This window comes from Dermochelys coriacea, chromosome 16 (assembly GCF_009764565.3).
Source record: "Dermochelys coriacea isolate rDerCor1 chromosome 16, rDerCor1.pri.v4, whole genome shotgun sequence".
NCBI lineage: Eukaryota > Metazoa > Chordata > Testudines > Dermochelyidae > Dermochelys > Dermochelys coriacea.
The window spans coordinates 14,004,768-14,032,302 of record NC_050083.1 but is presented as its reverse complement, the minus strand read 5'-3'; the positions used below and the strand labels follow the sequence as shown (position 1 = coordinate 14,032,302).

The following is a 27,535-nucleotide window of genomic DNA, read 5'->3' as shown; positions in this document are numbered from 1 at the left end:
CACCCTTGACCGGGTGTCGTGACACGTGACCTGCCGCGCAACGTTCTCATTGGCCTGGGGTCAAAGGGGAACAGGTCGGTCACGTGACAGTCACTGGCTCTGTTTCCAAAATGGCCGCCGCCTCCCGCCCGCTCCCTGAGCCCCGGCTAAGGCCCTTGCCCACAACCAAGATGGCGGCGGCGGCGGCGGAAGCGGTTAGTCCGGATGCGGAAGTGCCGGGGCTGGCGGCTGGCAGGGTCGGGGCTGTGGGGGGCCTGGCGGAGGAGGGGTATGAAGCTGCTGCGGGGGCCGCTGGGGGCTGCCCTGGGCCTTGTGTTGCTGCTGAGCCCGGTGCAGACGGTGGAGCCCATCAGCCTCGGGCTGGCGCTGGCTGGCGCCGCCGCCTCAGCGCTCACCGGCCTCATCTCCTATCCCCGCCTCTACTGCTACTTCAGGGAGTGCTGCCTCCAGCGGGAGGGGGCCCGGGCGGGAGCAGGTACGGGGGGCGGGGTTGGCAGTTATGGGGTAAGTACAGGGTTGGGGAGGGCTGTGGGGTGGAGTTGAGCTTGAGGGCTCTTTATGTGGGGGAGGATCAGGGGCCCCTAGGAAGATGCACCCTGAGAGAGGGGGTCAGGGCAGGGTCGCTGGGGAGAGGGATGTGGGGCAGCAGGCAGAGGAACGTGGTGAGGAGCAGGGACAGGCGATTAGAGGTTGGATGCTAGGGAGGCTGTTTTGGGGGGTTCTAGGGAAGATGAAGGGAGGACTGGGCTCTGCCTTCTTCTAAAGGGATGTGTGGCTGCTTCCAAATGGAAGGAGGGGGAGTAAAAGGGGGACCTGGTGGTATGATTCTCTCCTCAGGAACACGGCGTAGTGTTTGGCAGCTGGAACCAGAGCATCACATGCTACGGTCTGTAGTCTTCACTGGTCATGTCTATATATTAAAGAGAAAAGTGGTTGCTCTGTTCTAGTCAGGGTAGCTCTTTGATCCCCCGGCAGCCGCCCTGGGATGAGCAAAGTTTGGGCACCCTGAGATAATGTTATCAAAGGGTCCTCTGTATTGAAGCAGCTTAGAAACACTAAAACTTGTCACCGTCTTTTATACTTATCTGATTGGTGTCTTCTTCATTCAGCACTCCAGGAGGATTTGGACAAGAAACTGTTTGGCCAGCACCTCGTGAAGAAGGTGATTGTGAAAGCTGTGATTGGCTTCTTGAACAATACAAACCCCAAAAAGCCTCTCACCCTCTCCTTGCATGGATGGACTGGTACTGGCAAAAACTTTGTCAGTAAAATAATTGCCGAGAGTATCTATGAAGGAGGCCTGAACAGCAATTATGTCCATCAGTTTGTGTCCACTTTGCATTTTCCCCATGCACATAGTGTTGGCCACTACAAGGTAAGAGTGCATTTTGGAGCTCATCATGGGGAAGAGTGATTATGTTAGTTTATAAAGGTTATGGGATCGGCAGTACTAGCAAGTGAAGACTTTTTATCTGAAACAGTAAAATACAATATATGTCGAGTCTGAAGTGCAAATGTGTAAACTGTAACATTTAGGGACTGATTTCCCCTGGATGGGGAATTTGTTTATGCATCCCCTCATCTTTCTATCCAGAGGGAAAGGACACGGGTAGGGCATTAACATGGGACTTGAAACAGAGAACTGAACCCAAGTATCCCACCACAGGCTTCCTGTGTAACTTTGGGCACGTGACTTAGTCTTTCTCTGCCTCAGTTTCCCAATTTAAAAATGGAGCTAGTAGTACTTTGTCCCTCACAGGGATGTTGTGAGCATGGATACATTAAAGCTTGTGAAATGCTGAGATACCACAGCGACAGGGGCTATATAAGTACCTAGGCAGGTAGATATGTGAGGCAGCACAGTTTAGAGAAATACCAATGCTTGTGTTCTTGAATTTTAATCCTGAATCTACCACTGGGTTGTGTGAGAGAGTCTCTTCTGCTGTTTGCGAGATGAGGATGAAACTTTTCTACCTAACAGGAGTATTATGCTGATTAGTGAATGTTTGTACAGGGTTTTGAACATGTAAACACAAAATGTATGCATGTTGAAGACTAAAAGGAATGGAACAGTCTATACATAAGCTTTTTAAATGGAGAATTCTACTTTTTCTCTAGTTTATATATTTCCCCTTGTAAAGCTTTCTATTATCCTGCCCCAGCTGAGTCTTTCCTAAATGCAGTGGGAGAAATGGATCTTTATGCTCTTTGTTCACTTGCAAAGAAAAACTGCTTGTGAAATTTACCATGTGGACAGTGCTAGAAATTAAAGACCTCTTTATCCAAAGCACAGGCAGTGCTGTCTTCCCTGCACTGCCTCACCCATGTGCAGGAACCAAATAATAGTGAGACTGGTAAAATGATGATGATCACTGGAGGTGATCAGCAGAGTCTTTGTTGGTTTTAAGTCAACTGTCCCAGTTCCTTTTCTTTCTCATTGCTAATCTTAAACGTAACATTTAACAGTGGGTAAACCCTTGTGCTATACAATAAAATGCTTAAATGAGGTTAACCCCCTTTCTGAACAAAACTACACTTTTCTGAAAGGTTTTTAATCACCTCCAGTTAGATTATTTACTAGTGCTTAAAGCACAGGACTAGGAGTTATGATTCTAGGTTCAATTCCTAGCTGTTCCTGTGATTTTATTATGTGACCTTGGCTAAGTCACTTAATCTCTTGCTGACTCAGCTTGTGCAACATTCATTAGTTGGGTAATCTAAGATCTAAGGATGCAATATGCTACATGACTGCAGAGTATTAGCACCAGAGAAAATAGTTTGCCCCACTGGCTTCACTTTGTCCTACAAGCCAGATCACTGCTTTGTATTAATGTTCATTCAATGGCTTGAAGTATAGTCCTTTTTCATGGATACCTGGCAGATGGATTCTGGTAACTCACCTGAGTTCTTAAGGTTATTTTAACAACAGAATGCATTTCTGTTCCTGTTCTTTTTATCATTGTTTACTGTTGACCTTTTAACCAATTTTGGATCAAGAAAATCACAGAATTACAGGTACACAGTTGAAGTTACAGCTTTTGAATGGAAAGGGGTGATCTAAAATCTACATATTTCCCATGTCTTTAACGTGACATTAATGCAAATGGAATTTGCATTCTCCTTTGTTTGTGTAACATAGGACCAGTTGCAGTCATGGATTCGGGGAAACGTGAGCGCATGTGGCAGGTCAATCTTTATATTTGATGAAATGGATAAAATGCATGCAGGGCTCATTGATTCCATCAAACCGTTCTTGGACTATTACGAGCAACTTGATGGAGTGTCCTATCGGCGAGCCATCTTCATCTTTCTCAGGTAAGGAGTATCTGTGAAATACTTGCAATGCTATAAAATGAATGCTCTGTGAAACAAATCCAGCTGAAATCCTTTCCCTCCTTCACGCAGCAATGCGGGGGCTGAAAAGATAACAGAGGTGGCATTAAATTTCTGGAAAAGTGGAAAGAAAAGGGAAACCATGGAACTCAAAGACCTGGAAGCTGGAGTGTCTCTGTCTGTCTTCAACAATAAGAATAGTGAGTAAAATTGATTATTCCCATGGCTAAAAATCCTTCTCTTTGAAAGAGTGGTTCTGCATCTATTTCTGGTATTTATCAATTGCTTCTCCTTTGGAGAACACCTAAGAAACAAATATTTCAGTTATAATGGTCCCAGTGGTAATCATGGGATTGCCATAATATTTCACTCTTTACATAGTTTGAAAGAAGAAAAGGAGTACTTGTGGCACCTTAGAGACTAACAAATTTATTAGAGCATAAGCTTTCGTGAGCTACAGCTCACTTCATCGGATGCATCCGATGAAGTGAGCTGTAGCTCACGAAAGCTTATGCTCTAATAAATTTGTTAGTCTCTAAGGTGCCACAAGTACTCCTTTTCTTTTGCGAATACAGACTAACATGGCTGCTACTCTGAAACCTACATAGTTTGACTCTTCAACAGACTATATGCAACTTTTAAGTGGGATTATTTTATGCATCTTTTTGCTGCCTGGGGCATTGAGCTACTATCTCTCTGAGGAAGGTTGCCATGCCCCTTCCTAAGACTGTAGTTAGATTTATTTGGCTCATAATTGGAGAGTGCATGATAAATGCCACACCCCAATCCTTCCTTGCCCTTCAGAATTGAAGGTGGATGGATTGCCAGCCTGAGTTAGTTTTCCTTAAATTATAATGGCATAGTTGTGTAGTTACAAAGTTATTTTTAACAATAGCTTAGAAATAAACCTTCTAACAATGGAACCGGACTATTACAGAGCAGTCTAAAGGATGACAAACTAAGAAATGCACTCAGTGACTGTTGTGTTAAACAATGGATTCTGCATCTGTTGGTTGATTTCTTTTGAGCAGCCTTAGGGTGAGAGAGCGAGAGAGAGAGAGAGAAACTGCTTTTACCATGGTGAAAGTGCACACAGGTTTATTTACCAAGAGACAGAGAGAGAAACAAAAATGGCAGGGCTAGAGTTGATGTGAACTGGTGTGGCAGCAGCAGTTACAGCTCTGTGAACTCCAGTTTTCAGGCAGGGAGGTGCCATGGTATAGTCATGAAGTATTCATGATTGATGCTGTTTGGTTGCTGATTTGAGATGGAGAGGAGTGGTGCAGTGTGAAGGACGTGGGACTGCTCTGTAATTTATTAACGTTGTAGGTGACCTGGCTCTTGAGAAGTTCACTGTGTCTACAACACAGTATGGATAAATAGATGGCTTAAAAAAAATTTAAATCTGACTTTTTGTTCAAATTATTTAGGTTTTTTTTTTTTTAAATAAACCTATTTAAAATTAAACATCTGGTTATGACAACCTATGCTAAGGTCTAAACTTACTATACTCTATTAACATGTAAATTAAATAAAAAATATTAAGCATTACATGTTTGCTACCAAATTTTAAAGAAAGTCAAACCACTGAACTGGTGGAAGTCACTGGCCAAACCAGTGTTCGTTGAAGTGCTAAACCAGCCTTTGACAGCAGTAGCCTCTTCAGCAGATGCAGAGAGAGGAGTTGTTTTGGTTTTTACTTTATTCAGTTAGGTCAGTTCAATGACTCTTTCATTCAACGAAAAGAAACCAATGGGAGTTGAAGAAACAGGAAAATTTGTTTTCCTATTCCGATCTATGTGTCAGAGGATGATGTGTACTAGTTCTAAAATCCTGAAGGAGATGGTGACGTGAAACAAGCAGTTAGTATTTTCTTTGTTTAAGAAATCAGTTTTAAATGCAAAACATTTTGATAAACGTTTTGATACAAATCACAAATACACTTATCAACTAAAAAAATTTATTCACCATTTCTGGCATAACAACAAATATAAAAATAAAAATCTGAATAAATATAAATTAAGCTATATAACTGCTTAACTATGTATAGGTAACAGCACATCCTCTCAGTTAGCTTCTCCCACCCCCAACAAAAGCACCAAATTTAATGTAAAAGCTCTACTCAATTGGAAACCAACCTGTTTTAATGGTTACCAACCAATAAGAATCAACCTTTCTTTAGGAAAGTAACTGAAGTACAAATGCAAAACTCCATTAAAACTGATTATTTAATCAAGTTTTCCTGCTTGCTGATTTGCATTGATTAAAATTTGGTGGTTTTAAATCACTTTGATTTAATTCTACCCACTCTGCTGCATTGGGTTAAATACTGGGATATCTACTATGTGCATTTTAGTTTAACAGCAGGCGGTTGGGAAATAAAAACATGCCCTCATAAACACTTGGAGGAAGCTAAGAGAAAATACCTGGGGTATTAACTGTGAAGAACCTACTTCCTTGGCTCCAGCCAAATTACAGAGCTTGTTTTGCCCTGCCTGGGAATCTAAATGACAATTTAAAAGATTCTCTGGCAAGAGGTCAGATAGTTGTTTGTGGGGAATAAACTGAAAAACTCATAGACCCTGCTGGAGGGTCTAAAGCAGTAAGGCCTTCCTAGGCTTCCAAGACAGGGAGATGGTAAGCCATAGGTAAGATAGACATGTGCACGGCCCTTTGTTGTTTTAAAATCCTCTTTGTTATGCTTTATTCCTACTGCTAAGATTAAACAATACTTTGGTTTGAAAAGGCTATCTGGTCACTGTATTTACTGCTGGCCATGGGCTCTTGAAGGGAAGAACCGCAGGTACCCAAACCCAGTTGAACCTGTTAGAGTAAGCAAGATTGATCCACCAGATACTGTGGCCAGGTCCCAGTCTAAAAGTGGGAGAATTGTAGGATTCTGCCCCAGGACAGGTAAAGGCTTAGAGCCTAACATCCAAGGGGCTGCACTCAGAGACTGGAGAGCAGGCAGAGGTGCTACTAGCCTTGAAACCTTGACATGCAGCAACAACTCCAATATGTGAGGTTTCTGTGTCCATCTTGCTTGGCTTAAAGTGAAGCTACTCTCATACTGTGGCAATGTGGGACCTTATAAAAATAGGAGTGATTGTGGTAAGAATAAAAACCAAGAGTAAACAACTTTAGGGTGGGTAGCAGGGAGTTGTGATAAATGTTTCCCCCTCCCTACTAGCTGTCAGCCTCCACAAAAGGTGCACTAACCAACAGTATTTTTTGCAGGCGGCTTTTGGCACAGTAGCCTGATCGACAGAAACCTCATTGATTATTTTGTCCCCTTTCTGCCTCTGGAGTACAAACACGTGAAAATGTGTGTCAGGGTTGAACTTGAATCACGTGGCTACATGGTGGATGAAGAAATCATAACCAAAGTAGCTGATGAGATGACCTACTTCCCCAAGGAGGAGAAAATCTACTCTGATAAAGGATGCAAAACTGTGTTCACCAAGCTGGATTTTTACTATGACTTGTAATGTTTACGATGCTGTGATCTGCAAAGGAAAAAATGAACCTAATCACAAAGTGGAGAAACCAAAACATTTCATTTGTCAAGCACTTTTTAAAAAAAAAAAAAAAAAAAAAGGAACATTGTCATTTAATTGCCTGATGTAAATAAGTGGCAAGACACTTGTCTTTTTATTCTGGGAGAGCCCTGTAATAGCCATATCTTCAAAAGACATCAATCCTGTGCCATGAAGTTAGGGAAGAACTGTGCATGGAGCAGTCACCCCTTCCAGAGCATTGTCTAACAGTACCTATGATTTCTCTCAAATCATGGATTGGTTGATTGTTACAATTGTTCAGTGGAACATGGATATGTACGTTAGACCTGCAGTTTTGATCTGATTTTAATTAGGTTTTAATTTGTAGAAATGGTTTCCAGATGATACAGAATATTTTAATCAAGGCCCTTATAGCTGCAAGACCATTCCTAGGAGTTGTGGGTGGGATATTTCCCAGACTGTCTTTGAGAGGTGGATATGTAGGTTTTTGTTTTTCTTAAAAACAACCAGCCTTGGTGCTTCCAGCTCTATTGAAACCAAAGTGAGGGAGTGAGCCCATATGTCGTTTTACCTAGCAATATGCAGTGCCATTCTTATAAAAACAAGGGTGTAAACTGTCCCTTCTGGTGCCAGACTGCATTAGTGATGTGGAATCCATCTCTGATAAGGGAAGGTCAGTGTGTGAAACAAGGCTGAGTAAAAGGAGGAACTGCAGCAAAATTGTTAACTATATCCCTGTAATGGAGTTAGTTCCTTCTTTGGCTGTTTGCTGTGAAGTGTAGCGGTAACACTGTCTCTTTCCTTTTCCTTCTTTGTGGTAATGAAGAAAAGGGCTGTTTACTAAAATCCAGTGTTTGGACTTTGTTTCATAGAATCAGAGTAATTGTAAGGCAGAATCTGTTAAATCCTGTTCAGTCCATGTGGCTGCTGTAAGATTTTCTTTAGTTTCAAGCTTTTCTAAATGCTGAAAGTAGCGGTCTGGGTAACTTTTCACCCCTTTCAAGCTCTGTGTGATTTAGTTTTGATCCTAGCCTTACAAGGCAGTGCCATGTGGAAAGGGATGAAGACAGCTTCAAAACTACCTGGGAAAATATTTAATTACTGTAATGCCATCAACTAAAGTTACAGCAGCCCATCTGCAAGTTTTAATTATAATTGCCAACACTAACTTGTTTTCATTTCAGTTTCTAGATCTTACAATTTCAAAATAAGATTTTTATAATTCCCTCAATAAAAGTTCTCACCAGTAACATTTGTATATGGTACCTCTCTGCTATTTGCATATATTGAAGGGACTGCCTCATGGTTACCTTTGTATGTAAATTTACCATCTTACCATGCTTATTCTGCCTTCTGGTTAGAGGCATTCTGCTGTGCTTGAATACAAACTTTCATGTTCATTTTTGCGGCTAGGCTACAAAAGGGCTTAGATAGTGGAGAGAGACGGGGTTCTTTAGCCATTGCTGAAAAAGATTAGCTAAGTCGTTATGGTTTGCAATGTGAAGCAAGCGAGTAATTAGTGCAGACTGCTTGGGAGTGTGCATGAACTTTCTAAAGCTATGCTAGTGCAAACCAGGCTCCTGTCTCTTTGCAAGAGGAACAGTCTTCCACATGCTGTAGTCTCAACAGTATTCTGAAGGTGCTTAAAACACTGACTGAATTTGTCCAGCTGATAAAGATTAAATCCCCACTTCCTCTTAAAATGCCCACTTCTTATTGATGTCACAAGCATGGGTGACTAGTTACAGTAAGTGATGATGGCCGTGGCTATGTCTACATTGTGCCACAGTGCAGACCAGGGGTGTGTGAATTGCAGCAGGCAGCCGGGTGCTGCACTATAACTGCTGTGGACGCCGTACCTAGTTTGCATTAATGTAGTCCTCTTCAAACAGGACTATGTTTCTGCAAAGTAGATACCTTTTAGTTCATTCCAGCAGTGTCCACATGGGCCATTTAAGAAGCAGCACTTGGTGTGCATTGCTTTTTGCACCTCTGTAGAGAAATGGAGCAGCAGGATTCAAGCCTTTCCTGTTTGTTCTTGTTACATTTGGATAACTTAAGTTAACTGTTAGCTCATTCTCAGAGGTTCCCTTTAACCTGCTGATTTCATAAACCCACCAGGAGCCTGAGTTTTTGAAACTCGCAGGGCAGACCAGCTGGAATAAGGGGTGTAGTGCTCCAAACAGTCACTCTTTGATGGCTTCCCTGAAATAATAAATTGAGGATTACATTCTACAAGCTTATAGTGACAAGATGCAATTAGCAGAGGGTAAGCAAGAAACTTCCATCACTATCCCTGGTGGTTTCTGTTCAAGAAATCCTGCTCATTTATATCACAATATCCTGAACCTCTCACTTTCAATAGTGAAGAACGTTACGCAACTCTGCCAAGTAATACTTTGCACTTCCATCCATTAGTGAACTCAAAGCACTTAATGCTGTTAAATTCCTACTGTGAGAATCTGAGAGCACTGGGTGGGGAAGGGAGGAAAGAGCATTTGCCCTGTCTTGCATAGAACACCAATTTCCCTCTAATGGTAGGATATTTATACTGGGCTGCTGGCATTTTAACCCTGCTGTCTAGATGATGGAGTGTTTAAATTCCAGCAGCTGAACTCCAGGGGTACTACCACAGTACTTACACTGTAACAGTGGGGAAAATTGCTTGTTGGGACACAGAGATCAAGTGACCTGGTCAGGTCAGAGTAACAGGACCGAGATCCTGCTTGAATACATCCTATACTGCTGAAGATATGTGGCAAGCTACATTTCTACAGATTGCATCATAGAAAAAACTGGCAGGAATGCTGAAGATCTGCTGTGAGAAGAGCAAACTTTCAGCCATTCTTGGCCCGTGGAAACAGGTAAAAATGCAACCCTTTCAGCTAAATCCCCACCTCAGGTCTATCACCTGAAAGGAGCATTACTTCTGTGACTCAGGAAGGCCTTCCACCTCTATACTCCTGAATGGCACCTTTGCAAATTACACTGGTGTGCCTGAACTGGGGCACCCTGCTGTATTCAACAGAAAGCTACAGGGAGGTCTAGCCTGTTCTTACAAGGACACCTTGTAGGAAGGAGCAGGTAAGTCAATTGTTACTTAAAGTGGCCCAACTTCATCAGACCAAACTTGAGTGGAAGGAACCTGAGATACCACAGCATGAATGCCTAGGTGTTAAGCAGTCAAATGGTAGTGTCTACCAGCTGGCAGTTCTTTAATAAGTCAAAAGGCAGCTGAAGGATGAAAGACATTTATTGCAGCTATGATCTTTTAGAGTTTTAAAAACTGCATGAGTACTTTACATTCAGAACATCAGAGCTACTAGATGTTTGTGGGTGCAGTGTTTAGAACCTTTTTGAGGAAGAGTTACCAATAAAGATAAAACATCGCACATCAAAGCAACAGTCCAATATCCCAAGGTTAATAGTTAGTGTCCACTTCAAGTGATTGCATCAGAGTAAACAGTTTGTCACAATTATGACAAAATTGCATGCAAGGTTATAAAAAAGTGTAACTGACTCCTTCAATTGCAGAGGTTAAGGTGAACATTTAAACCTTTCTTGCTGGTAGTTTGAATAAAAACAGGCTTGATTTGAGACATTAATAAAAAGCAGTTTTCCACACCATCTTAAAACAAGTGTCAATGTATAAGAGGGAGTTAATTCAGCAACTACATAATAAAATCAACTTCCTCCCATGGGTCTTAGCTGCACTGATACTATGCTGCACATACTACATAGTTCACTTAAAGTGTAAGTTAAGCTTTCTTATCCTCCATTTATGTAAAGGCACTTCCAGCTCACATGTGAGGCAGAGTAGGAGGGAGAAAAAGAGTTAGAAAGTTGAGTCTTTGGTGAGTAAGCTGCACTATGAAAGCTCCACCCTTACTGGATGGGTGAAGGTTGATCCTCTCCCAGCTTCCTAACCCTTCAGGTTCCCATTTCACCTTGCTGCTGGGAACAAGATGTTTCACACTGACTGTGCCAGACACAGGTTCTCTTTAATAACTACTAAAAATAAGGCTGCGATGGGGGAAGATTGTTCTTTGACCGTATTTCCCACTCCCCCCTTCCCTTCCCAGTTCTGTAGAAAAAGATTTTGTACTTCCACTTCAACAATCTAGTATAAAATAGTATCAAAAATAGACTATTCAAAATCATTTCTACTACAAGGTAACATTCAAGCAAGGTGTGTGGCTGGGGAGGGGAAGGGGGGTGTTGCTGGATTACACAGCTGTGGCTTGGAGGGAATGTAACACTTTGTGGATTTCATGCCCACTACTGTGCATAGATATTGACCTGACACATTGTAACAGTCAAACCCTCATGAATGTTTCCCCACTGAAAGACAAGACACTCTCCTGAGGTGCTGTAGCAGTCAAACCCCTGGTGAATGGTACCCCCAGTACACTGAAAGGGGCAGAAATACCCATTGGCAGCCAAGCACACAGCCACTTGGACTCCCTTTGATTCAAATGTCATATGAGGAGGGGAAAGAATAGAGAGTCTTTTGGATAGAAACCATAGAGGGAAGCAACTAATTTCTCCCCAACCCCAGATTTCTTTGAGTTCACCTTAATGTTTCACATCACCAGAGCAGGAGGCATGAAGACAGCTTGGAGTCAGAAATGAACCAAGGTCCTGCCCTTCCATCCCTGGAGAGCTGAGCCTCTAAGCACAACACTACCAACCCTCTCCAGAGCACAAGGAGTCCTTCCAGCACAGTGGCATTTGAACTAGCAAAGCATCAAGGACTGTACCCATGCCGTTATCATGGACCCTGGGCACACCAGCTGAAGACAAGGCCAAAGCTCCTATTGGACCTTCCATGTGCTAGGAAGGGACTGTGGCCAAATGGAAGGATTCCTTCATTTTACTCCAGTCGTCTAGTAACAAGGGTTGGAGGGAGAGGATGGAATTTTTAACAATCGCAGCTGTTAAAATACAATGCAGTGAAGGCTGTATCCAGTGATGGATTCTATGCTCAAAGATTTCTAGAGACTATCCCAAATTAAAAAGGCAACACTTGGGTACTGCATGTTTACGGAAGAGCACTGGGGTTTAAAAAAATAAAAAAAAAGTCATTCATAGAATCCCTGCCACATGTCCCAAAATATTAAAAGTGCAAAGAAGACAGACTTCAAAATGCCATTAAAAGTGCTTCAGCAAGGTAAAGGGGCACAGAGTTCCTTGTTCCACCTCAGTTCCATATTGCTCATAACCTCTCCCAATAATACAACAGCTTCTGCTGCACAAGCTTGCAGCCTTTATCAGAGTAGATTTTCTCATCTTTTGGGAAGAATGTCATCTCGTTGGCCACCTCATTGACGATCGCCTCGTTGATTTTCTTGCCACCAGACTCGATTTCTGCCCTGATGCACATCTTAAGATGCTTGTACTCCAGGGGCAGGAAGGGGACAAAGTAATCAATGAGGTTTCTGTCGATCAGGCTGCTGTGCCACAAGCCACCTAGAAAACATCAGACAGGAGGTTTGCTTAAATGGTCAGGGAGAACAACTGTAACATCTCAATGACAGTTCTGTCCTCCATTGTCAATAAATACTTGCTCCTTGTTTTCTAGGTAGGTGATTTTACTAAATGACAGATGAACAGCCCCCTAACACTTCCAAACATGAAAGGCCCATGCACTGCACCTAGGTCTTACACCACTAGGGACATTATCTAAGATTTAGACTTTGATTCATATGTGTCACTTACAATGGCACTAGCTTGCACCAGGCGTAAAGCAGGAATATTCTGTACACAGCTCTGTCAGTGCACTTCAATCCTGATCTGCAGTACCCTCTGCTGGTCCAGTTACAGGTCTTCCCCTGTGCAGAGGTCTTTGATTTTACTGTTATCAGTGGAGCCCTACCAAATTCACAGCCATGAAAAACGCATCACAGACCGTGAAATCTGGTCTTGTGTGTGCTTTTACCCTATACCAGGGATTCTCAAACTTCATTGCACTGCGACCCCCTTCGCACAACAAAAATTACTACATGACTCCAGGAGGGGGGACCGAAGCCTGAGCCCACCTGAGCCTCGTCACCTGGGGGGAGGGCAAAGTCAAGCCCAAGGGCTTCAGTCCCAGGCAGGGACCTGTAATCTGAGCCCCAATGCCCAGGGCTGAAGCCCTGGATGGAGATGCTCAGGCTTTGGCCCCAGAAAGTTTAAGACAGGCCTGGCAACACCATTAAAATGGGGTTGCGACCCACTTTGGGGTCCCAACCCACAGTTTGAGAACTGCTGCTCTATACTATATAGATTTCATGGGAGAGACTAGTGTTTCTCAAATTAGGGGTCCTGACCCAAAAGGGAGTTGCAGTGGGGTGACAAGGTTATTTTAGGAGGGTCATGGTATCGCCACCCTTCTGCACCGCCTTCAGAGCTAGGCAGCTGGAGAACGGCGGCTGTTGACCAGGCACCAGCTCTGAAAGCAGCACCCCACCAGCAGCAGTGCAGAAGTAAGGGCGGCAATACCACACCATGCCAACCTTACTTCTGCAGTGCTCCCTTCAGAGCTGGGTGGCTAGACAGTGGCAGCTGCTGACTCAGGGCCCAGCTCTGCAGGCAGCAGCACAGAAGCAAGGGTGCAATACCATACCAGGCCATCCTTACTTCTGCACTGCTACTGGTGGCAGCTCTGCCTTCAGAGCTGGTCTCCCAGCCAGCAGCCACCGCTCTCCAGCAGCTTAGCTCTGAAGGCAGCACTGGCACGAGCAAAAGCACAGAAGTCAGGGTAGCAGTACCTCAACCCACTCCCCATGATAACCTTGCAACCTCCCCCCGACAACTCCTTTTTGGGTCAGGACCCTTATAATTATAACACCATGAAATTTCAGATTCAAATAGCTGAAATCATGAAATTTATGATTTTTAAAATCCCATGACCATGAAATTGACCAAAATGAACCCTGAATTTGGTTGGACCTTAGTTATCAGGTAGGCAGCTGTCTTCTAAGAACCAAGCTGGGATCATCTAACATCATTTTCACTGGGACCCAAGTTAGCTTATAAACTCAGGTCAATCCGCAGAGCTGAAAAACACTGAGCATCATTTCTCCCTGAAACAAATTTTCTGTTGGGTGAGGACCTGATCCTGAGAGCTGCAGTGTGCCTCCTGAAATGTGCCAAGCATCCAGTGAAATCAATGACTTGTTGTGTTCAGAGCCTGGCAGTATCTGGGCCTAAGTGCATGGGAGTGCGAGTACAACAATATTACATGGTTAAAGAGGCAAGCTGGAGCAGCACACACCGAGCGAGGATTTTCTGTGGAGTTATGAAGTAAAAGAACCTCCCACTCATTGGGAAAGTAACTCACTATTCTTATTATTGAAGACTGCTACTGATAACAGAGACTCCAGGTCTTTCAGCTGAATCTGCTTCCTGTCTTTTCCCCTCCTCCAGAAGTCCAGAGCCGCTTTATTAATTAAATCCCCACCGGCATTACTGTTCATAAGAGAAAGAGTTTAGTACAGACCCAAGACAGGAAGAGTCCAGCATCTCTTCTCTAGCAGGATTACATTTAACACTTGTCTGGTCTAATGTTTGTCTGCACGGCAAGCATTATGTCACCAGAATAAAAACCTTAAACCAATGCCAAAGTCATTTAGGACTAAATTCCACATTGTCCCTACAGCGTTGGTTCTGAGCCACAATACCTTTTGCTCAGAAGAATTTGTCACATAGCTCCCTCTCAAAAGAAATCATCAGCTAAGCACATGTGATGGGCCCTTTGAGGTATGCAAAGTAGTCTCTCCACCACCCTGTAGTGAAGCTCCCAGCACATGGAATGAAGGACAGATTCAGGATCTGATCTCCAATCTGCTGTATAGCAGCGTGCTATTACTAGACTAGACTATCAGATCGGCCCACTTTAAGGTGTTATACACTACAGTCCTTTGCTGGATGGAGGCAGAATTGCTCAACTGTATCATAGGCCCTGCAATGCAGACAGCTAATGGACATTCTTCTTTAGCTCAGAGAGCACATGCTTTTTGACAGAAGAATCTGGGTTCTATCCCTGCTGATGCTTGGAGGTTCTTCGTGGCCAAGACACATACCACAGTGACAGCGAAGGGGCAGGTGACCCTGAATTTGCCATGCTAGACAGACAACAAACCTGAGAAAGATAAAGATGGCTCTCCGGTAGGACACCCCATCAATCTGCTCATAATAGTCTAAGAATGGCTTGATGGCATCAATGAGGCCAGGGTGCAGTTTATCCATTTCATCAAATATGAACACGGACCTGGCACAGGCGCTCACGTTACCCCGAATCCACGTTTGCAATTGATCCTGGAACAAACGAGAAACACACATGAAAAAACTAGGTCCCACTGATAGAAAGCACAAAAAACACCTGGGAGGGGGTGTGAGTAATGATTCTTTCAATGCTCTGATTATATCCAGCTTCCTGAAGGAAGGAATATGACCACTACCTTCACATGCTGTTAGGATGTGAATCCTGTTCCAGTTATTAGATGAGAGTCACCATAAAGCACGTTATTTCTTCCAACCTCAGTTAAACAGTTAAAGCATGAAGATCATGGTTCAAATGGAAGAGGGAAGAGACCATACAGGGGAAAGGAAGAAATTTCTTCTACAGTACTACTTCTACCATCTACTTGACTAATAATAAAAAAACAAACAACAACCATCAAAAATCGATTCCTGAAAGGTTCAGTTTTAAATATTTAAAGATGCTTTGAGTATGCATCCGATGAAGTGAGCAGTAGTTCACGAAAGTTTATGCTCAAATAAATTTGTTGGTCTCTAAAGTGCCACAAGTACTCCTTTTCTTTTTGCGAATACAGACTAACACGGCTGCTACTCTGAAAACTTTCAGTCTGTGACTATCCTTTTCATGAAAATTGCAGGGAATAAACAAGGTGATCAGCATTAGTCACTTATAAGCCTCTGAAATTACTGTTCCTTACAGTCACCTCATTTAGCTTGAGTAGAGGACATTTCACAACAGTGAACGCTGTAAAAAAGAAACATGAACGCTGTAAAAAGAAGCTTCCCAGGGGAAGGTAGGAGAGGAAGTAACTCTTAATCCTTTGAGGAACACTGAAAAGCAAGAGTAAATAGACTTGTCTGTTTCACTTTCCGTTTCTTAGCATTTAACTCAGTGCTGTTGTGTTCCAGTTTCTAGAACTGCAGGGGAATATTTAGATTCCACCTCCACAAACTTATCAGTGAATGTTTGAAAATACACAGAAACACTAGCTGGATACAAGAGTTTGTTATTTGAGATCTTGAGACACCTATGGATTTGTACATCAAGAACAATCTAATTTCACGGTGTAGAGTTTTAATTATTAATATTTACTAATATCACCAAGGGGAAGTTAAAATTTGATCTCTTACCTTATACAGTTGAATCTGATGTTCATGTGGGAAGTGTAGTGTGGCTATAAAGAGATGAACAAATTTGCTTTTCTGTCCCGCTTTATGAATGCTCTTTGCGATGAATTGGCTGACAAAGTTTTTACCCGTGCCTCCCCAGCCGTGTAGGGAGAGAGCAAGTGGCTTTTTGGGATTTGGGTTGTTTCTGAATCCAGTCACTGCTTTCAGGATCACGTCTTTGGCAAGGTGCTGTCCAAACAGTTTATTATCCAGATCTTCCTTCAGTGCTGAAGAATCCAAGGAGAAAAAGAAAAAAGGTCATTTGAGAAGAACAAGGATTTCAGAAAATAGCTTGCAAATTGAATGGTATCATTAATCCCATTTCTCTCTTTGGGCAGTCTGGTATCTTTACCCCACACTAGGAAACATTAGAGGGGCCTCGGTAACTGCGCTAGGAAAACAAACCCCAATATTGATTTGCACTTAAACCAAGGATCTCAAAGTGTTTTAAGAACGCTAACAAACGTGGCTCCCAGAATGTCCAGCTGCAGTACCTGAAGTATCAGCCCCATTTCACAGATGGGGAAACTTCAGACAGAGAAGGCAAGTGCTTTTCTCAAGGTCATATTGCAAATGAGTAGCAGGGCTGGGAGTAGCACCCTGGGGTGCTGACCCTTGTTCTCGCTCTTTCCAGTAACCCAGGTTCCTTCCCCTTGAAAGCCGGGTCTATCCCAAGCAGCTCTCCCTCCTCCCATGTCCCCTCCACTGGGCCAGCTTGGGGCTGCTGGTCCACCAAGGCTCGCTGGCTTGGTCCCGCTCTGCCACTAGTGTCTCCTGCCCCCCAGTTCCAGCCTGGAGCTAGTGCCCTCGGCAGCACCAACCCAGTCCCCTGGGGTTCGATCCCGGTTCCGTTGGGCCAGCCCCCCGCCTCGGCTCCCCCCCGGTTCTGATCCAGCTCCCCGGCCTGGTCCGGTCCCCTTCCCCCGGCTCCGAGCTCGGCCCCCGGCCCAGTCCGGTCCCGGTACCGGTGGTATTGGGCCGGTCCGCCTCGCCGGGGCAGCACTCCACGAAGCCGCAGTAGAAGCTGGGGTAGGAGAGGTAGCCGGTGAGCACCGAGGCCGCCCCGATGGTGATGCTCAGGCTGATGGGCTCCAGCGCGGCCGAGCCCGGCGCCAGGAGCCAGAGCAGCCCCAGCAGCAACTGCATGGCGGCTTCAGCTGGCCGGCCCCGTCCGCGCGGGAGGCAGCGGCTCGCCGCCAGGGCCCGGTAGAAACTACAACTCCCGACGGCCCCTGCGCTGCCCCCAGCACTTCCGCCCCGCGCGGCGCTCCGCCGCCATCTTTGTGAGGGGTGATGTAGATTTCCCGTGCTTGAAAAGTGTGGGAGGGAGCGTTCGGACGACAGCTACTTCCGCCCCGCGCGCGCACGCTTCCTCCTGCCATCTTTGTGAGGGGCGGATGCAGGAAACTGCTTGGAAGGGAGGGGGGACAGGGGGGTATGTTCGGACCAAAGCCTAGGTGAGGCGGTGTCCTGGTTTCTGGCTCCATTGAGGAGCCTGGTTTCCCCTGATTGTTTCCCATCCTCCCTGGAAGGCGGGGCGGTGCATATTACAGCCTGTTTCCCTCACAGCTCTGGGGGTGCTGGTGCCACCATAGGTTGCGACACCGCATCCCCTCGGGGCGCAAGAGCAGGAGACCAGCCGAAAAGCTTGTCCCCAGCTGTGACGCAAGCCAGCCTGTTCTCACCTCATGGTGCAACACGATGACGTCAGAGTAAAATGTTATCATCACAATCCCCGTTCTCCCACAAAGGCTCCCATGGAACTGAGCTCTGCAGGTGGTAGAGTCGCACCCTTTCTCCGATCCCACAGGCCTTCTCCTGCATTGTGTGTCTATCACAGCCCAGAAGACACCTTCCTTTTCATGTAAAGTTTCAGAGGAGCAGCCGATCTTCCTAAAAACACCATCCTGGCCACTATGGATGTAGAAGCCCCCTACACCAACATTCCACACAAAGATGGACTACAAGCCGTCAGGAACACTATCCCCGATAATGTCACGGCTAACCTGGTGGCTGAACTTTGTGACTTTGTCCTCACCCATAACTATTTCACATTTGGGGACAATGTATACCTCCAAATCAGCAGCACTGCGATGGGTACCCTCATGGCCCCACAGGATGCCAACATTTTTATGGCTGACTTAGAACAACGCTTCCTCAGCTCTCGTCCCCTCATGCCCCTACTCTACTTGCGCTACATTGATGACATCTTCATCATCTGGACCCATGGAAAAGCCGCCCTTGAGGAATTCCACCATGATTTCAACAATTTCCATCCCACCATCAACCTCAGCCTGGACCAGTCCACACAAGAGATCCACTTCCTGGACACTACGGTGCTAATAAGCGATGGTCACATAAACACCACCCTATACCGGAAACCTACTGACCGCTATTCCTACCTACATGCCTCTAGCTTTCATCCAGATCATACCACTCGATCTATTGTCTACAGCCAAGCTCTACAATACAACCGCATTTGCTCCAACCCCTCAGACAGAGACAAACACCTACAAGATCTCTATCATGCATTCCTACAACTACAGTACCCACCTGCTGAAGTGAAGAAACAGATTGACAGAGCCAGAAGAGTACCCAGAAGTCACCTACTACAGGACAGGCCCAACAAAGAAAACTACAGAACGCCACTAGCCATCACCTTCAGCCCCCAACTAAAACCTCTCCAGCGCATCATCAAGGATCTACAACCCATCCTGAAGGACGACCCATCACTCTCACAGATCTTGGGAGACAAGCCAGTCCTTGCTTACAGACAGCCCCCCAACCTGAAGCAAATACTCACCAGCAACCACAAACCACACAACAGAACCACTAACCCAGGAACTTATCCTTGCAACAAAGCCCGTTGCCAACTCTGCCCACATATCTATTCAGGGGATACCATCATAGGGCCTAATCACATCAGCCACACTATCAGAGGCTCGTTCACCTGCGCATCTACCAATGTGATATATGCCATCATGTGCCAGCAATGCCCCTCTGCCATGTACATTGGTCAACTGGACAGTCTCTACGTAAAAGAATAAATGGACACAAATCAGACGTCAAGAATTATAACATTCAAAAACCAATTGGAGAACACTTCAATCTCTCTGGTCACTCGATTACAGACCTGAGGGTGGCTATTCTTCAACAAAAAAGCTTCAAAAACAGACTCCAGCGAGAGACTGCGGAATTGGAATTAATTTGCAAACTGGATACAATTAATTTAGGCTTGAATAGAGACTGGGAATGGATGAGTCATTACACAAAGTAAAACTATTTCCCCATCTTATTTCTCCCCCCCACCCCGCCCCCCACTGTTCCTCAGATGTTCTTGTTAACTGCTGGAAATAGCCTACCTTGCTTGTCACCATGAAAGGTTTTCCTCCCTCCCCCCCTGCTGCTGGTGATGGCTCATCTTAAGTGATCACTCTCCTTACAGTTTTCAGAGTAGCAGCCGTGTTAATCTGTATTCGCAAAAAGAAAAGCAGTGAGCTGTAGCTTACGAAAGCTTATGCTCTAATAAATTTGTTAGTCTCTAAGGTGCCAGAAGTACTGCTTTTCTTTCTCCTTACAGTGTGTATGATAAAACCCATTGTTTCATGTTCTCTCTGTGTGTATATCAATCTCCCCTCTGTATTTTCCATCAAATGCATCCGATGAAGTGAGCTGTAGCTCACGAAAGCTTATGCTCAAATAAATTTGTTAGTCTCTAAGGTGCCACAAGTACTCCTTTTCTTTTCATGTAAAGTGTCAGCACGGATACCTTTCCCCACCATGCATTGGAATAGTTTGAACCTGTCTGAACCGTGTTTCCCTCTTATTTGTTGACCATTACAGTTTGAAAGCTACACGTCTGCAGCAGTGCCCCATGCCAACACCCACTAATGGGAGAGGTAAATCATTGCAGACTATTACAAAAGAGAGTAAACAGGGAGCCAGCCATGGGTAAATACACAAAGGACTTCCCAAACAGCGCTAAATCCTACAACCCCCAAGAGAAAAGAGCCTGAGGGAAAATTTCATTTTAAAATTCCAGCGGTTGCAAATATAGTTGTTTGAGGATGGGGGTGACATCATTGTGTTTCTTTGTACACTTAAGAAAGCAGGTAGCAACTGGTGAACTGACCGTTTGAAAGACAATAAAAAAGAGCGTTATAATAGACAAGGCGAGTGAAGATGGAAGCATGGATGAAGATTTCAGCAGAAGTGAAGTTGAGTCACTATTGTGCCCAGATCACTAGCCCCAGTCACCTTTGGTATATGTTTAAGAACTCTGGGGTTCATTCTGATCTCATTTAGCTAGATCCAAGTCCCACTGAAATCAGCAAAAAGACTCCCCTTAGCTTAATTGGAAATTCACATTGGTGTAAATCACAAGTAACTCCATTTAAATCAGTGGAGTGTAAAAGGGTGTGAGATTAGAATCAGGCTTTCCATTTGCTCCCCTTTACTAAGCAACTTTCATTTTGTATTTTTGCTCCTCAGTTTTATTTCTGCAAGTTTTAATGGGTGTCAAACTGTCCAAATTAAGTGGCTTCTGCATTTTTCAGCTGTACATTTCTCTTGGCAGACAAGTCTTTAAGTAACCTTGGTGTCACGGAGGCACCAGGCAACGCTCTGGAACTTCTCCATACGAAGCCAGTCAGGACTCTGGGGGAGTATGCCTCCTCTCTGTGAGCATACTGTCTCCAGGGCAAGAAGCTTACACAGCTTCGACCTTCCTGGGTCTGATGTCGGAGCATTCAGTATCCCCTTCTCACACCGTGCACTTCCCACAGCAAGTCCGCACAGGCGGGGCTCCTGGGAAAGCCAGTGGCCATGCACCCCAATTCCACAGTCAGACGTGACTCTCAGCCAGCCAGTAAAACAGAAGGTTTATTAGATAATAGGAATACAATTTGAAACAGAGCTTGTAGGTACAGAAACAGGACCCCTAAGTCAGGTTCATCTTGGGGGCAGGGAGGCCAGATCCCAGGTCTGGGCCTCCCTCTCTTTCCCCAGCCAGCTCCAAACTGAACCTCTCCAGCCCCTCCTCTGGCCTTTGTCTCTTTCCCAGGCCAGGAGGCCTCCTGATCTCTTTGTTCTCCAACACCTTCAGTTGGCACTTTCAGGGGAGGGCCCCAAGCCACCAGTTGCCAGGAGACAGGGTGTCAGCCATTCTATGTGCAGAAAGCATCACACTGGCCCTCTAAGGCTCTGCAACAATCACACACCCTTATCTCACCACCCTAGATACTTAAGAAATGCATAGGGGAAACTGAGGCACCCACATAGTATTCAGAGAAAACATTAAGAACATTCCCACTTCATCACACTCGGTGTTTGTTTTTTTGCCTTCGCCTTCGCCTTCTTTTCAGTTCCATCAGAGTCATATTTCTTGTGCTAAAAATACTTTGTTGGTGGTTTGTCAGGGAGGAGTTACAGGGAAATGATCAAGTATTAATCCAGGGCAAAAATATAGGTGGTGTAAAGAGTAGTTTTTCAAAACCTGACACTGACAGAAACCTTTCATGATTTGTTTGACTCAATATAAAAAAGGGTTTATTGTTGGAATTCAAACTTTCCCCTAGTGTGTTTGTAACCAAAACATTGCAACAAGAGGCTAGAAAATTAAACTGACTTGCACCAAAAGCATAACTGACTAAGATATCTTCATTATACCATCAGAGTGAATTGCAGCAAGGAAACGCTCTGTATAATTGGTGCATGTACATTTAAGGATCTAAGTTGATGCGTGTTTTGGCAGAAATCAAGAAACTCATCTTCTTCCCCTTTCTTATCCCACCCCAAGAATTTTCCTGACAGGATTCTTTAAAATATTGTAATAAAATGTTAGGGAAGATTTAAAAAAAGCTTAGAAGTGTGTGGGGGCTTATTTGGGCTCCACGCTTTTTAGAGCATCATTCTAAACCATAGCACCTCTGGCCTATTCTCTAGCAAACCTCTGTCCATAACCAGAGTTTTCTAGATTTGCTGTTAAAATCAAAAGCTCACACAACCATCATTAATAGAGACTGGTGAGGAATTAAGTGGGCAAGCAAACCTGAGTCAGTAGTTCTGTATATTGGGTCCCTTTTCTTCTGTTGCTTTTGTTTTTCCTTTGTTCATATCCCTGGAAAAACAAGGCAGGCATATCTGCCCTGCCTACTCTGTACTGCCTCCCCTTGGTCTTGATAGGGGAGGTTTGTCAAGAATCCAGAGAGATAATTAAGAATAAATACCATATTCATTTTATTTTACTTACAGCAGCATGTTTTGAAGGTAGGGAAAGGATGTACTGTATTATGCTGAGATGAGGAAGTTATCTTTTCTCTCCAGTAACAATGTGCCACAGGCTTAGATATATTAAAGGGCAGTTCCCTGCCCCAACAAACTTACAGTTTGAGAAGATACTGGTGGAAGAAGGAAAAAGAGACTTGCTTTCTTTTCCTCCTTGTCCTTGAGCACTTGGCCCTTCTAGGTATCCAGGTTCACCTTTGAGGCCACAGTTTTGCAACCTTTGCTAGAGTAGATTCTGTCTTCATTGGGATAGTCAGACATTGCTAAGGCAATCTTTATGATGAGGTCTTCATCTTCTTGGTGCCCTTGGTAGCGCAGTTCCTCTTGGATGCACTCTTTCACATGTTTATATTCCAGGGGCAAGAAAGGGATGAAATAATCCACCAGGTTCTTCTGGATCAGATTGCTATTCCAAAAACCACCTGGGGGTGGGGGTTGGGGGGGAGGGAAAGAGAGATGTCTGTCCATGCATAGCTGGAATAACCACATGTCACCACAATATTTTGTTCTTCTACAAAGCCTGCTATCTGGGGATCTGAAAGCACTCTACAAACACTATTTTACCTATGTGGGGAGGTTTACAGTTGAGTTCTTTAAAATAATTAGGTTGCAGGAATATATTGCTACATATCAGTACTGCATGGCTCATTCCACAGAGAACTTGGGCTGGATAATACACATGGGATCCCATGGACCTCACAAGCTCAGAAGTACTCACTGTTCCTGTTATTGAAAATCTCAGCGAATAGCATAGACTGCAGGTCCGTCAGGGGAATTTCTTCTCTTCCTTTCTGCCTCCTCCAATGATCAAGCGCCACCTCTGTTATCTTATCCCCTCCTGCATTACTGTTAGGAGAGAAATGAACTGGATCATCAGAATGACCCTCAGCAAAGTATTATCTCAGGTACAACACAAAGGGCCAGATTGTGCCCCCTAGATCCATGCATGGAAGGAACCCTAAGTGGGTGAGTATGACTTGGGGAATCTGTGCACAATTTATGAATTCTGTTCAATATTATGGACTCTCAATATGTATCTTTCTATATGTATCCATCAGAAGAAGAAATGGAAAGAGCAGTGAAGCAGTTACAAATGGGAAAGCTGCAGGAATAGACAATATAAAGCTGAGCTGCTAAAAGCTGGTGGGACAAGTGCTGTCAAAGCATTAGGAAAAGTATAAAAGATGGTACTGGAGAAAGAGAAGTTACCGGAGTGGCTAACGGTAACATTTGTACCAATCCTGAAGGAAGGAGATCCTGTCACTCTGAATAATTATAGAGGTACAAGTTCTTCTGGCTGACATGAGGGTAGGACGCGTTCAGTTACCACATATGGACAGTCTCTTCTTGGTGACCAAGGAGAGAGTGTACAGCAAGGTACCTGAACCCGTGCAATCAGACTGTAGCCTGGTGAAAGCCTATTAGCACCTGCTTCTCCCTTTGCCCTTGCTGACTCTGTCGGGTCACAAATTTATTAGAGCATAAGCTTTCGTGAGCTACAGCTCACTTCATCGGATGCATCCGATGAAGTGAGCTGTAGCTCACGAAAGCTTATGCTCTAATAAATTTGTTAGTCTCTAAGGTGCCACAAGTACTGCTTTTCTTTTTACGAATACAGACTAACACGGCTGCTACTCTGAACCTGTCGGGTCACAGTTACTCACTAACCATTGGATTTCCTTACTTCAGGAAGAGGAAGATGGCCTTGCCATAGTAGACGCCATTAATAGCCTCGTGATGACTGAGGTACGGCATGATGGAGTCAATCAGACCATGCGGCATCTGGTCCATTTCAGAGAAAATAAAAAGCGACCTCGGACAGACACTGACATTCCCTCGAATCCAGTTCTGCAGCTGCTCCTGTGGGGACAGGCAAGATGGTCGGTAAGCTGGGGGAGCTGGAAATTAAGATTGGAGCTGGATTATTTTTTTGTGGTGGATTCCACCGGTGCTCTATTGTGGAGGGACTATTAATGTAATGCTAACGATATGTAAACATAATCAAATCTCACGTGTTAGAGTCTCCCATTGACTTCAATGGGAGCAGGATCAGACTTTCAGTACCTACATGTGTGTCGGCGAGGAATTTGTCTGGATATTGACTTCCATGAGACATTAGGTATTAACCGTTGCCAGAGGGTCTAATCCTGAACTCATTAAAGTCAATGGGAGCTTTGGTTGAACAGGGCCAGGGGGAGAGAGGCAGAAATACTGAAAAAGATGGACCAATAATCTGATGTGATGTGGTAAATTCTATGTCTCTGTATATGAGGCCTATAGATTCCTTGGGCTGTTGTTCGCTGACAGGATATAGTCAGATAGAATAGGTCTCAAATTTGACCTACTTCCTAAATGTTATAATCTAGTGACGAATGTCTAAATCCTCTAAAACAGTGCACTGTTTATGTAGGACCTGCAGTAATAAATTTGGGGAAAACTGTGTGGCTAAAGCAAGAACTGTCTTGAACCTCCGTTCAAGCATTGAACCAACCCAAGTGTTTGGAGAGGATCAACAAGTTTGGCAATCTTTGTATCTTTTTTCACTCCTCTCTGCACTGTCTGGTGATGCCCAGGATGGGGGGCAGAGATATTGAAATTCCCTGGGCAGTGTTATTCACATACAGCCCCGTATGTGATCTGCATGCAGGATTCCTGATCTATCCACCCCATTAAGAGGTAGAGTCACAAAGGAAGTACCTTATACTGCTTTATATGTTCAGCGTGTGGGAAATGCAACACTGCGTCAAACTGATGGACGAAGCTCCTTCTTGCTTTATGACTCTGGTACAGGTTCTGTGCAATGATCTTGCTGACAAAGGACTTGCCAGTGCCAGTCCAGCCATGGAAGGACATCACCAGGGGCTTCCTGGGCTGTTTGTCTCTGGAGTGCGCGCTCAGTGCTTTCAGAACCACCTGGGTGGCGAGGTGCTGCCCAAATACTTTCTGTTCCAAAACCATCTGCAGGGCTGGAGGCATGATGGGAGGTCAGCATCAGGAAGCACTTCATTGCCCCTCCCTCCCCATGCTACTCCTGAGCCACAAATGGGGAGAACATTCCCAGTTAGCATTATCGTGGGGCCATTTCCCTGTAGGCACTGAGCTGTGCCCTGTATCTGGCCCTCAGTGGCTGTTCATGGGAGCCAAACAGCTTGCACGGGATACTTGGAGACTCCCAATAGGAATATCACTGTAGCTGGTGCCTCATACATGGCCCTGGGATGTGATCCTGTGGTTCTAGGGGGACATGTTTGTTGAAATTCCTGGATCCTCTTTAACCACCTTGGTGGCACATAAGGTACCTAATAAGTGAGGTAAGACATGTCTCCCTTGCTCCCCCTGTTCTCAAGAAGAGCTGACATTTCAGTGGCAAAAAGCACTTCAAGGTACACTGCCTATAGGCGGAGGGCTGGAGGAAATCTGTGTACCTTGAAGTAAATGGAGCTATGCTAGTTTTCACCAGCAAAGGATCTGGCTCAGAATCTGCATTATAGTCCTGCAGGGAAAGGGTTAATTAAAGGCCCAGTGTTACTGGTGCTGAAAACACAAGAAAGGTGATTTCCTAGGCTGGGAGGCTCATAGTTTATAGAAAGTTTCCAACAGGCCATTTATTGATCATTTCGGTTTCCACTTCTCAGCACTAATGTCCTGAAGGCAGGGCGAGAGCTGCTGTTCAACTTCCTCTTTCACTGGGGAGGCTGCTTGCTTCACAGAAATGAAACAGAGAGACTGCAGGGTTCAGAGGCAGGGTGGGCTAGTGGAGAAAGCCTGGGATTCTGAACCTAGCAGTCCTGAGCTGTAATCCCACCTCTAGCCCCGACTCATGCATCCAACATTCTCACCAGTGACGCTGGGCCCTGCACAGGGGGGCCATGGCCCCACCACTTTTTACAAGCGACAGGGGCGAGGGGGTGGAGAGGAGCAAGCAGGGGGGTGGAGTCTTGGGGGAAGAGGCAGTGCGGGAAAGGACGGAGCATCAGGGGAAAAGGGTGGCATGGGGGGGCCACGTTTCATGCACCACTGCCCCCCCCACACACTTTTAGGAAGTTTCTGCCACTCCTGGTTGTGAGGTGTTTGGGTGCTCAGCTGGAAGCAGGGACATTGGAAGGATTAATTAGCTCAAGGCCTTCAATTCACTCCTGGATTATGCCAGCATAAAGCAGGGGATTCCTGGCATGGGAAAAGTCCATCAAAGGAGTTGTTATGACATGAGGTGTCTGCAACCTCTTCTCTACCAGCAAAGACCTGTGGCATGGGAGGAGGGGCATGGCCAGGGCGGCTGGGGCATGCATGGCCAGTCTCTGCCAGCTTGAGCCCTGGTGGGAAGGAAAGCTGATCTCTCCCATCAGAGCCGCTGAGGGAGGGTGGTCATGAGAAGGCAGCCTGCGCTGCCCCTGTTAGAATCCCTTCACCCAGAATGCAATAGCATTCCTGAGGTCAGCAGGTCCCTCGGATTCCTCCGCCTGCATCATCACTTGCTGCTGCTATTACCTGGGATGTCCAGGGTGTCCTTCATATTGCAGCACTCCAGGAAGCGGCACTTGAGCCAGGAAGCAGGGGAGAAGAGCTGCCACATGACAGCTGCCCCACAGAAAGCAAGTGAGGTGGTGATGGGCTCCAGAGCTGGCACCAAAATGGGCACCAGAGCGAAGAATCCAGCCATGTTCAGAAGCTTCATGGCAGGAGCTGAATGCCAGCCTGGCTCAGTGAAAGCAAAGGGGAAAGCATGAGAACGTGACTTCCGGATGTGTTTCCGCAATCTCAGGCTGTTCTGAGAGCTGGAGGCTAGTTCCCATTAGCCAGGGTAAGACACTGATGTAATAACAAGAGTTGAGTCATCATCACATTATTATATTTGGTGTTAGCCGAAGAGCAAAGTCCCATCCTGAGCCAGGTTATGTCCCTGTTGGGGAGTGTGTGTGTGGGGTGGGGGTTGGCAAGCTTCTTTAGCCCACTCTTTCATGCTCCCATGTAGCAGCTGAACAGGA

General features: G+C 45.1%; 3 protein-coding genes across 11 annotated transcripts; 1 reads left to right on the top strand and 2 right to left on the bottom strand.

The window, feature by feature from the left end:
* Positions 1 to 203: 203 nt before the first annotated feature.
* On the top strand, positions 204 to 25,007 carry LOC119844316 (torsin-1A-like). 9 transcript variants are annotated; one of them, XR_006275967.1, is made up of 8 exons: positions 256 to 475; positions 1,110 to 1,375; positions 3,140 to 3,315; positions 3,406 to 3,533; positions 20,109 to 20,164; positions 23,164 to 23,516; positions 23,609 to 23,831; positions 24,240 to 25,007. XR_006275967.1 is itself a non-coding variant. In XM_038374986.2 (5 exons), exons 1-5 carry the CDS (start codon positions 205 to 207, stop codon positions 6,819 to 6,821), a joined length of 1,092 nt encoding a protein of 363 aa, XP_038230914.2. In that variant the 5' UTR covers position 204; the 3' UTR covers positions 6,822 to 8,755. The 9 variants fall into 9 exon arrangements, 4 of the variants coding, with proteins under 4 accessions (XP_038230914.2, XP_043354461.1, XP_043354460.1 ...); XR_006275966.1 differs by lacking the exon at positions 23,609 to 23,831 and having other exon boundaries at positions 23,404 to 23,516; XR_006275965.1 differs by lacking the exon at positions 23,609 to 23,831.
* LOC119844319 (torsin-1A-like) lies at positions 10,087 to 17,607 on the bottom strand. Its single transcript, XM_038374991.2, has 5 exons — positions 17,231 to 17,607; positions 16,227 to 16,492; positions 14,977 to 15,152; positions 14,176 to 14,303; positions 10,087 to 12,320 (listed from the first exon to the last, which is right to left on the bottom strand). Exons 1-5 carry the CDS (start codon positions 17,409 to 17,411, stop codon positions 12,067 to 12,069), a joined length of 1,005 nt encoding a protein of 334 aa, XP_038230919.1. The 5' UTR covers positions 17,412 to 17,607; the 3' UTR covers positions 10,087 to 12,066.
* Positions 22,479 to 27,295, bottom strand: LOC119844215 (torsin-1A-like). The gene is made up of 5 exons (XM_038374766.2): positions 27,039 to 27,295; positions 25,248 to 25,516; positions 24,235 to 24,410; positions 23,269 to 23,396; positions 22,479 to 22,972 (listed from the first exon to the last, which is right to left on the bottom strand). The coding sequence occupies exons 1-5, from the start codon at positions 27,223 to 27,225 to the stop codon at positions 22,728 to 22,730; spliced, it is 1,005 nt and encodes a 334-aa protein (XP_038230694.1). The 5' UTR covers positions 27,226 to 27,295; the 3' UTR covers positions 22,479 to 22,727.
* Positions 27,296 to 27,535: the final 240 nt, after the last annotated feature.

What these genes read in the sequence shown, in the direction of transcription:
- LOC119844316 (XM_038374986.2), top strand. Translation starts at nt 205, where the DNA reads ATGCGGAAGTGCCGGGGCTGGCGGCTGGCAGGGTCGGGGCTGTGGGGG. An exon ending in GGGGGCCCGGGCGGGAGCAG is followed by an intron (nt 476 to 1,109) that starts GTACGGGGGGCG and finishes TTCTTCATTCAG; the next exon opens with CACTCCAGGAGGATTTGGAC. An exon ending in TGTCTTCAACAATAAGAATA is followed by an intron (nt 3,534 to 6,570) that starts GTGAGTAAAATT and finishes TATTTTTTGCAG; the next exon opens with GCGGCTTTTGGCACAGTAGC.
- LOC119844215 (XM_038374766.2), bottom strand. Translation starts at nt 27,225, where the DNA reads ATGAAGCTTCTGAACATGGCTGGATTCTTCGCTCTGGTGCCCATTTTG. An exon ending in GGACACCCTGGACATCCCAG is followed by an intron (nt 25,517 to 27,038) that starts GTAATAGCAGCA and finishes TCATGCCTCCAG; the next exon opens with CCCTGCAGATGGTTTTGGAA. An exon ending in GATTTTCAATAACAGGAACA is followed by an intron (nt 22,973 to 23,268) that starts GTGAGTACTTCT and finishes CCCCACCCCCAG; the next exon opens with GTGGTTTTTGGAATAGCAAT.
- LOC119844319 (XM_038374991.2), bottom strand. Translation starts at nt 17,411, where the DNA reads ATGCAGTTGCTGCTGGGGCTGCTCTGGCTCCTGGCGCCGGGCTCGGCC. An exon ending in GCCATCTTTATCTTTCTCAG is followed by an intron (nt 14,304 to 14,976) that starts GTTTGTTGTCTG and finishes TCTTATGAACAG; the next exon opens with TAATGCCGGTGGGGATTTAA. An exon ending in AGTCTTCAATAATAAGAATA is followed by an intron (nt 12,321 to 14,175) that starts GTGAGTTACTTT and finishes GATGTTTTCTAG; the next exon opens with GTGGCTTGTGGCACAGCAGC.